General features: G+C 35.2%; 1 protein-coding gene across 1 annotated transcript; it reads left to right on the top strand.

The window, feature by feature from the left end:
• Nucleotides 1-672: 672 nt before the first annotated feature.
• On the top strand, nucleotides 673-6,911 carry LOC21399903 (ATPase 8, plasma membrane-type). The gene is made up of 14 exons (XM_010105064.2): nucleotides 673-844; nucleotides 2,337-2,555; nucleotides 2,886-3,023; nucleotides 3,109-3,423; nucleotides 3,530-3,856; nucleotides 3,964-4,083; nucleotides 4,212-4,334; nucleotides 4,430-4,534; nucleotides 4,643-4,952; nucleotides 5,040-5,554; nucleotides 5,641-5,814; nucleotides 5,921-6,103; nucleotides 6,296-6,468; nucleotides 6,638-6,911. The coding sequence occupies exons 1-14, from the start codon at nucleotides 797-799 to the stop codon at nucleotides 6,732-6,734; spliced, it is 2,847 nt and encodes a 948-aa protein (XP_010103366.1). The 5' UTR covers nucleotides 673-796; the 3' UTR covers nucleotides 6,735-6,911.
• The last annotated feature ends 3,433 nt before the right edge of the window (nucleotides 6,912-10,344 follow it).

Here is a 10,344-nt window from a genome sequence, read left to right as displayed (position 1 = left end):
ATCGTTTTTGGACGAGAAAGAAGCTCTGAATGGGCAAGATAATAATGTTAGTGAGGTTGTGCAACGACGAGGACTTGAGAAGAAGAGAGAAGAAATGAAAGGCGGTTGGGAGAAGAAAATAACAGAAAATGGAAGAGGAGGATGAGAAAAAAACCCCTAAAAACATACTTGCTAACGTAGAATGACTTATGTAGATGTTGGTCTATTTACCTAATTTATTTTTTTATGATTTATTTATTTAAAAATACTTTTTATTTAGTCTATCCGAAGGTTCCAAAAGGAAAACGCCAAATGAGTTAAAGTCTCGTAAAACATCCTTGTTAAGCGTAATAATATTCACAGTTTTCCTCAAAAAAAAAAAAAATTTTTTTTTTTTTTCTTTTTGAGCAACGAAAGAAGAGTTTGTTATTAGTGAGTTGTTTGAGAAAATTAAAGCGACACGTGTTAAAAGTAAAACGTAGCATGTAATAAGAGTTTGTAATAAAAAGTCTATATTTAGCACTCTTTTCGTGGCATTTCCCTGTTTTTCTCATTAATTAGTGATCCTAAACAAAAGGGCCTTGACTTAAGGGGGGCCTTTAGGCAATTGTCTTAATGCCCTTCCCCTTAGCTGGCTTTGCATTATATATCAACAAAACTCAAGAGCCAGAGAGGCTGCTGCGTCTTCGTTTGCCGTATCTCTCCTCTCTCTTCCTCTGTCGCCCAAGACGAGGCTTAGAGGAGGAGCCTTTCTGGCTTAACGATTTTATTTATAGTACTTGTTCTTCTTCTTGGGTTTCATATCCTTTCTATCATCATGGCTGAAATCTCCTTAGAAGATGTCAAGAACGAGAATGTTGATCTTGTAAGATTTGGGATCAATAATCCTATATAACATGTTCATATTTATATACATACATACATATATATTGTTTTCAGTCCTTTATGGAAGATTGTTTGGTGTCCTAATATGACATTGTCTCTTATAACGACGATTCTAAAATGGTGTTTGCATGTTTTCATGGAAGTTGGAAACACGTAAATTTTTCAGAACTACGAATTGTTAATTATTTTAGATGATACTTTAAACCACACTTTCTATTCAAACTAAATGGACTACTAACTTTTAGGTGAGTTACGTTCAAATTCTTCAAAAAAAGAAATTATTTCATTTATTAATACAATTAATTTTATTTTTATTGACTTTAGTATTGTATTTGTTTTTCCTTGGCATATCGTTAAACTGTTAAAGACACACACACACACACACAGACATATATATATATATATATATATATATTCGTTTTAATAATTTGAAAAACATATGTCAACTAAATATGTTAACTAAACTGTAATTTTGCTTTTGATTTTCTGGAAGCTAAAGAATAACTTTGTTAACATATAAATGTTTTTTAATTTCTTGATAACGTTGTATAATTATCAGAATAAACTGAAAAATTAATCAATCACTAAGCCTAAAACATGCCACAAATATAAAACGATAAATTGAAACAAAAAAAAAAAAAAAGAGACCCGCACCATCAACTTATACAATAGGTGTTTTTCCTTCTCTAATTTTTTATTTATTTTTATTTTGTCATGTGACTCTTTTTTCTTCTCCAATGATCCAAACCATATGTTGTAGAACTTTTTTTTTTCCTAAATTATATTGCATAACGTTGACACACTAACACTTGCATGGAAAATCGCTTGCCAAAATAAATAAATAAAAGAAAAAGACAAAGCAAATACAAGCATGCATCAATGCGTAGGTGTGTTCTTTTCACAACTCAAACCTTTTTATGTGAAACAAAATACTGTAAGAAAAAGTTTTAAACTTAAATTTTTACAAAAGAACAATATAGCAAAAAGTTTTGAGTTGTGAAAAAAACAACGCCTAATATTATATGTAAGGATAGAAAAAGTGAAGAAAGGCCACAAAAGCCCTCATACAACACCAGGATTCAGAAGTCAGAGGTGAGAGGCCTGTGCATATAAGTAGAAGCAAGGTCTTAGCATGGTTTTCTTTTCTTTACTTTTGTTCTTTGTTTTTTTTGTTTTGTTTTGTTTTGTTTTTTTTTTTTTTTTTTGTTTTGTTTTGTTTTGTTTTTTTTTTTTTGTTTGTTTTGGTGGGGTTTTATTTAGTCTTGTTTCCATATATATGTATATATATTTTCAACTATTCCAGTTCTAAATGGTTTGTTCAGGACGTCTTTATCTAGAATGATCATGTTGGAATTCAAAATGCATCTGACGCCACCAACACATGAGCCTATAAAAAGCAAAAGCTTTTTCCATATCTCTATATGCTAATTGTCATATTAGATGCGGTGTTTGAAATAGTGTGTGCCTTATAGGAACGCATTCCCATTGAGGAAGTATTTGAGCAGCTGAAATGTACAAGAGAGGGTTTGACAAAAGATGAAGGGGAGAAGCGTCTTCAAATCTTTGGCCCAAACAAGCTTGAGGAGAAAAAGGAGAGCAAGTTTCTCAAGTTCTTGGGATTTATGTGGAATCCTCTGTCATGGGTTATGGAATGTGCTGCCATTATGGCCATTGTTTTGGCCAATGGAGGGGTAATTATAATTACTTATCTTTCTTCTGTTTCTTTCTGTTTCACTCTCGCTCAGTAACTTACAATGCAGGCAGTGGAATAGCTACATTCTAAAACGTGTCCCCACACACATTTACAATTTTAGTTTTTATTTATAATTTTTTAAAAGTTTTAGTTGTGCCCTCACTAATTTGAGTTGTGTCCCATTTTGTAAAAAAAATTGTAAAATTACTCCTACTCAGTTGAAATATATAATTATGTCCCCATTCAATAAAGAATTATCTCTATTATTTTTTTTTTCTTATACAATGCATTCACTGAAAATACTTTTTGGCTCTGCCACTGAATGCAGGGCAAGCCACCGGATTGGCAAGACTTTGTTGGTATCGTTGTTCTGCTTATTATCAACTCAACTATCAGTTTTATTGAGGAAAACAACGCTGGCAACGCCGCAGCCGCTCTGATGGCCGGTCTCGCCCCCAAGACTAAGGTAAAATAATTATTAATTGAAGATATTAGTATTGTATATAACTAAAGCTTTGTACTAAGTGTTTTGTATGTAACCAAACATGAAGGTTTTGAGGGATGGAAAGTGGAGTGAGCAAGAGGCTGCGATTTTGGTACCAGGAGACGTGATCAGCATCAAGTTGGGAGATATTGTCCCTGCTGATTCCCGTCTCTTAGAGGGTGATCTGCTTAAGATTGATCAATCTGCTCTAACCGGAGAGTCTCTTCCCGTCACCAAGAATCCCGGGGATGAGGTGTTTTCCGGTTCCACCTGCAAGCAAGGTGAGATTGAGGCTGTAGTGATTGCCACTGGTGTCCACACCTTCTTTGGAAAGGCTGCTCACCTTGTAGATAGCACCAACCAAGTTGGTCACTTTCAAAAGGTTAGATGTAGTCCGTTTTGTCATATTTAACCACATTCATGTCACGTCTTTGATCTATTTTTGAGCCATTCAGCATCACGTGGATGATTATGAATTATTTAAACAGGTGTTGACTGCTATTGGCAACTTCTGTATCTGCTCTATCGCATTGGGAATGGTGATTGAGATCATTGTGATGTACCCGATTCAACACAGGGCATACAGAGAAGGCATTGACAATCTTTTGGTGCTCCTCATTGGTGGTATTCCAATTGCCATGCCAACAGTCTTGTCTGTGACGATGGCTATTGGATCTCACCGCCTGTCGGAGCAAGGCGCCATCACCAAGAGGATGACAGCCATTGAGGAGATGGCAGGAATGGATGTCCTTTGCAGCGACAAGACCGGAACCCTTACTCTCAACAAGCTTACTGTAGACAAGTCCCTTATTGAGGTGAAATGGCTAGCTAACTGCATGCAAAACAATCATTTACAAATGAGAACAATGGCAAATCTAACAACAGTATTTTCTACTTATGATGTGTGCATTCATAAATTCAGGTCTTCTCAAAGGACGCAGATAAGGATACTCTTATCGTGCTTGCCGCTAGAGCATCTAGGGTTGAAAATCAAGATGCCATTGATGCTTCAATTGTTGGGATGCTAAGTGACCCCAAAGAGGTTAAAAAGAATTTTCTTTTCAAAAAACATACCATTTTATCTGCTTCTTAGCCAGAAATTTATAGCAATTTAAACATCTAGTCTTTGTTTTGCTTGCTGTTTTTTCTGATTTATTTATTTATTGGTAGGCAAGAGCGGGAATCACTGAAATCCATTTCTTGCCTTTCAATCCCGTGGATAAGCGCACTGCAATCACCTACACTGACAACAATGGAGACTGGCACAGATGCAGCAAGGGTGCTCCTGAGCAAGTAAAATAGTCCTCTTACACGGATATCTGGTATTTTAACCATTTGACTCTCAAATCTCTAATGAAATTACCATAATTACTTCACTTGTGAATTAGATCATTGACCTTTGCGACCTTAAGGGAGAAAAGAGAACCAAGGCTCATGCTATTATTGACAACTATGCTGAACGAGGCCTACGTTCGTTGGCAGTTGCTCAACAGGTAAAATACGAGCGAAAAAAAAAAGAGTTACTAAATGGTTTCCATTATCTTAGGTGAGACATTCTTTTTTATCAAATTGATTGAATTCTACTCTCCTTGAAATTCTAGACCATTCCAGAGAAGACTAAGGAGAGCGCTGGAAGTCCATGGGAGTTTGTGGGTCTCTTACCCCTCTTTGATCCTCCAAGACATGATAGCGCGGAAACTATTCGTCGAGCTCTCGAACTTGGTGTCAACGTTAAGATGATCACTGGTGATCAGCTTGCTATTGGAAAAGAGACTGGTCGTAGGCTTGGCATGGGAACCAACATGTATCCCTCGTCTTCTCTCCTTGGCCAAAACAAAGATGACTCCACTACTGGCATTGCGGTTGATGAGCTCATTGAGAAGGCTGATGGATTTGCTGGAGTCTTCCCCGGTAAGAATATTGTCACCTAACCAAAAAGAGAATAAAAAGTACTACATTTTGATTGGTGTTAGCTAATTCATATTTGGTTTCATGTAGAGCACAAGTATGAAATTGTGAAAAAGCTACAGGAGAGGAAACATATTTGTGGTATGACCGGAGATGGTGTCAATGATGCGCCAGCACTTAAGAAGGCAGATATCGGTATTGCAGTGGCTGATGCAACTGATGCAGCCAGAAGTGCTTCTGACATTGTCTTGACAGAGCCAGGTTTGAGTGTTATCATCAGCGCTGTGTTGACAAGCAGGGCCATTTTCCAAAGAATGAAGAACTACACGATCTATGCCGTTTCCATCACAATCCGTATCGTGTTGGGATTCATGCTTGTTGCTCTCATTTGGGAATTTGACTTCTCTCCCTTCATGGTTCTGATCATCGCCATCTTGAACGATGGAACCATCATGACCATTTCTAAGGATAGGGTGAAGCCATCTCCTTTGCCTGACTCATGGAAGCTCAAGGAAATCTTTGCCACTGGTATTGTCCTTGGAGCCTACATGGCTATCATGACTGTGGTCTTCTTTTGGCTTGCACATGACAGTGACTCTTTTTCAGTAAGCCAATCGATCCAAATATACTAGTTGGAAAATCTCATTAACACATCAATAGAGCAAGTACTAAAAATTTTAACATTTTGCAGCAAACTTTCGGCGTGAAGCCAATCAAGGGGAACTTAGCTGAACTTAACTCGGCTCTTTACCTTCAAGTGAGCATTATTAGTCAATCACTCATCTTTGTAACCAGATCAAGAAGCTGGTCTTTTGTTGAACGGCCCGGATTCTTGCTTGTTTTTGCCTTCATCGCAGCACAACTGGTCTGTATCTTTTAAACTAAACTTGTCTCTTGCTGCCATTTCTTATCTCTTCTTTTGTACATGACAATTATGCCATGTTAGCTAAATTTTCTACTTATACAAACAGGTGGCTACCGTAATTGCTGTGTATGCAAACTGGGAATTTGCCAGAATCCATGGCATTGGTTGGGGATGGGCCGGTGTGATATGGATTTACAGTTTAATCACTTACATCCCTCTTGATGCCCTCAAGTTCATCATCCGATACGCTTTGAGTGGCAAGGCTTGGGATACCTTGCTCCAAAACAAGGTTCATCTTCTTTTCATTTATTTATTTTTTTTTTTATATGACAGTCTTTATCCACACAAATATTTATGTTTCTTTTTTTTTTTTTTTTTTTTATACCAGTTTTTTTCCCCCCAAAAATTTTTTTTTTTTTTTTTTTTTTTTTTTTTTTGGTTCTCTATGTTGATTGTTTGTATGTTTTGCTACAAAATCAAGACTGCATTCACCACAAAGAAGGATTATGGGAGAGGAGAAAGGGAGGCACAATGGGCCATGGCTCAACGAACACTTCACGGTCTCCAATCACCCCGAGCGCTTTTCAACGATAAGAACAACCATGAGTCCACTGATATTGCCGAGCAGGCCAAGAGGCGTGCTGAAGTCGCTAGGTAAACTGAGAAAAAAAGAAAAAAAAAAAAAAACCATTATTACGCATTTAAGCTTACTAAAAAAGTGAATATACATTACTATAAGTTTTATTTTTTCTGAAGAAAAAAAAAATCAAATCTTGTTTTTTCTAGGACCAAATTTAACATAAACTTATATTTGGTTATGTAGGCTTAGAGAGCTCCATACCTTGAAGGGCCACGTTGAATCTGTGGTGAAGTTGAAGGGGCTGGACATTGATACCATTCAACAGCACTACACCGTTTAAGAGAATTCTTCCCCGGGGATGGAACAAGCATGTTTTTTAAAGCCTGCAGAGAAGCTAAAAAAGTTATATATTTGTCTTCGTTTCTAGTGTTCTCATTGTTTAAATTTTCATAAAAGTAAATCAAGTGTAATAAGCAGATGGATGAGATTTGTTTGTAGTTTTAATTTGAAATTGGAATACGGGTATATATATATATATATAGATATATATTACTATAGACAAATTGTCAGACTTTTTGTATCAACACTATATTCTATTTATATTCTTCCTTTTTTTTTCCTGAACGTGAAAAAATATTTACATCTCCTAAAAATGATGGTTATTAGAGAATTTTAGTAACAAATGATGTTTGGTATTTTTTTTTTGTTAGGTTGTTTGACAATCTGTTGGGTAAAATATTCTAAAAGTGGTTGTCATATAATCAAATCGTTTTTCATGATGATTTTGAGAAGCTATAAATGTTAGAATTAGTACTAGACTAAATGTCTAATGACATTTTAATTCACTAAATTTTTTTTTTTTTTATGTATTAATATGTACTATATATTTTCACATTCTTGATTGTAAAGATGGATACTTTATTCCTGATAGATTATTTTGGTTGTCGAAGCGGGCTTCAAGATAGCAATATTGATATAAACCTAGTGGTCTCGATTTCTTTTCCATCTCAAATCCTCACCAAAACTCTAAACTCCAATGAAAAATATAAATGGGTTTTTGGTTGGTTCGGTGCAACATACTGCCTCCTCTGGATCCATTCCCACTATGTCTTCATGACTCCAAGCAAAGGATTTTTTGTTGTTCGTTAGGAATTGAATTAAGACTTGTCTTTCTTTCTCTTTTAGGTGGTTTCAATTGTTTTTGTCAATGAAAAATATCAATTGTTTTTGTCTCGTCAGCTAATGGGAATCTCATGGCACGTTGTAGAGTCATCTTTTTCCTAGTCGCCTCCACTTCTAGGGTGAGAGAACATTGTGGTTTGATCCTACATCCCTCGAATCATTTACCACGTCCGCACTACTACCTACATCAATCAATACTCATTATTCTGAGGTTTACTACAAATGGATCATCGTATCGCGTGTCCACCCTTGCTAAAACTACTTGTTCCAACTTTATCTTTTTGCAATTTTGATCCTTAGCCCAAAGCTATAATTTTCTTCTCGTTTTTCCCAGTAACGGCCCCTCACGGGCCGTCACAGTTATCTTAATTTTTATACATTTACTTTTAAAAAAATACGAAAAATAGTTAAGCTTAAAGTACTTTACTTTGAATAACTTGAAGAAATCATAAATTTTTTTTTTCATATTAGAACTTTAAAAATTTTAAACCTCATCAAAGAAAAATAATCTATAGGTTCAACTCATTTATTAAAATCCATACCGTAAAATAAACTTAAAAAAAAAAAAAAGATCTTAAGTATTCTTCAAATTAAAACCACCATAAACCAAAGTTCCAAAGCAATAAAAATAAAAATTTAAAACTTTGTTTAACATTAAGCTGATAACTCGATAAAATAGAGTTATTTAGCATACTTTTAGGCTTAGTAGTTGTTTATTTTCTCAAGGTAAAATGCCTTAGTGTTAGTATTTTGTATAACATTTGTTAGTTTTTGTTTAGTTGATAGAAGGTTGATGTTTGTGGAGCAATCTCGTTATAACATGGATTTAGTCCTCATGTTCAATACAGGTGTGTTGATGTGACGACCCTCCTATGAGGCCGCCACCGTAGCTTACTTTTTAACTTGTACTTATTGGAGTTTCTTAAAATTTGCGGAACATTTTTTTTTTTATATATAAGAAGAAATACTTTCATAGTTCATAACAATAATTTCAAAAGAATGAATAACTAAATTTCTTAAAGTTTTTTTTTTTTATTTTAGTTAAGATAAGACTTTCTAGAAATATCCTTCAAACGGAGCAGCGTTTGAACTCTTGTTTCAAATACTCTTTAAAAGCCTTTCTAACACTACCCACTTCAATCGGGCCATCTCATTTGACTTTAAAATGGATTTCGTGAGAAAACTTAAATTCAAGCACATCTTAAAGTCTTTTTAAAATCAATCATTTAAATCGTCATGTTTAAAATTCATTTATTTGTTGCATGCACTGTTGCAACGTTCTAAAACTTAAATACTCAAAACTAGGGTTGTTAGCTACAACCTCGGTTTTCTTAACATACATATGTACGTATACCTTTTAAACAATACATGCTTGAAACCTTTGAATCATATAGACATATACACGATTTTTCTTAAACTTACTGCGGAAGATAACTGCGTGAGCGGTATCCATTCCCATCCCCCCCATTCGCCCGCCGCTCGCCATTGCCCTTCAAGAATTGCTGATAGGTTTCTTACCTACAGTGTGAACATATCTGATTGAGCTTTCGCTCAGCAAGTAGGAACTATATCTCACAAAATAACTGTAAGTACACATGAATAAATATGCATGAGCTGATTATGCTTAATTATGATGTCTTATCATAGTCTTATTATCTTATCTTATCTTTCTTACTGATGGGCCCGAGTGCTCGCGTACCACTTGCGTGCAATCATCGGGACGTGAGGGTTTGCAAGGTCCCCCGCGACAACGTGATTATAACTTGAATGCCTCTCTTAAGTCGGAGGACATTATTTTTTTTTCTTTTCTCCCTTGTGGAGCTTGAGTTACCTCCCTTAGGTCGGAGGCTGGTACGACAGTCAATTGAGATTATTCTTATAAGTTCCTCTTGACTTATTAAGGTGTATGCAGCATGACATGACATCGCATACAATACTTAAAGCATAAACATGTATATATATAACATGTGTAATTTTTTTTTCTTTAAAATCTATTCATGTTGTAGGCGAGATTCCTACTTACCTGATTTACAGAGCTGGAATCCACTTTTCGCCAAACAGTCTATTCTCTTACTTGCTTATTTATGAAAATGAACACCCATTGAGAGTGTGAGATTAACTGTCGTTTGCTATTCTATTTTAGCAACTTATGAAGGAATCTAACCCTTTTCTTAAGGCAGGTATTCCTTTCATTTTCTGAAGGATAATTTACTATAAGGATCAATTTATTAGATTCTCAAAATTTTATTTTCCTTAATTGCCCTTAACATACTTATGTCTAGATTGAAAATCATTTACCCAATCTAGTAACTTATTCTCCATAATTTTCCTCATTGGACTTATTATGATATTAAGGCCCAATTCGGCCTAGAAACTTCTTAACGGCATTATAACTCTTAGGCCACTGAAATTTAAACTCAAACAGAGTCTCTTAAATCAATGCGGGCGTTGGACCCACATCAAATCCTCGAAATCCTAAGGACCTATTGTGTTGGGCTCGTAGGTGCCCGTCGGGATGATTTGCTCGATAACCCAATATGTTCTTTAAAGAAAGCATTTTTCTTGAAAATTTTCTTTATGAATACTTCTGTTAAAGCGAGGTTTATGAATACTTCTATTTATTGTAGGATCTAGATGTGATTTTTAATGAAAAATCATTTGAACAACAACAAACTTGTAGGCGGAATTTCAAAAATTTTAACATATCCATTTAATTCCAAATTAAATGTAAACCACAACGAGAGATACATGCATGATATATGTTTATA

Source organism: Morus notabilis, unplaced genomic scaffold, assembly GCF_000414095.1.
Source record: "Morus notabilis unplaced genomic scaffold, ASM41409v2 Scaffold181, whole genome shotgun sequence".
In the NCBI taxonomy this organism is placed as follows: Eukaryota; Viridiplantae; Streptophyta; class Magnoliopsida; order Rosales; family Moraceae; genus Morus; species Morus notabilis.
This window is presented reverse-complemented; position numbering and strand designations above follow the sequence as displayed.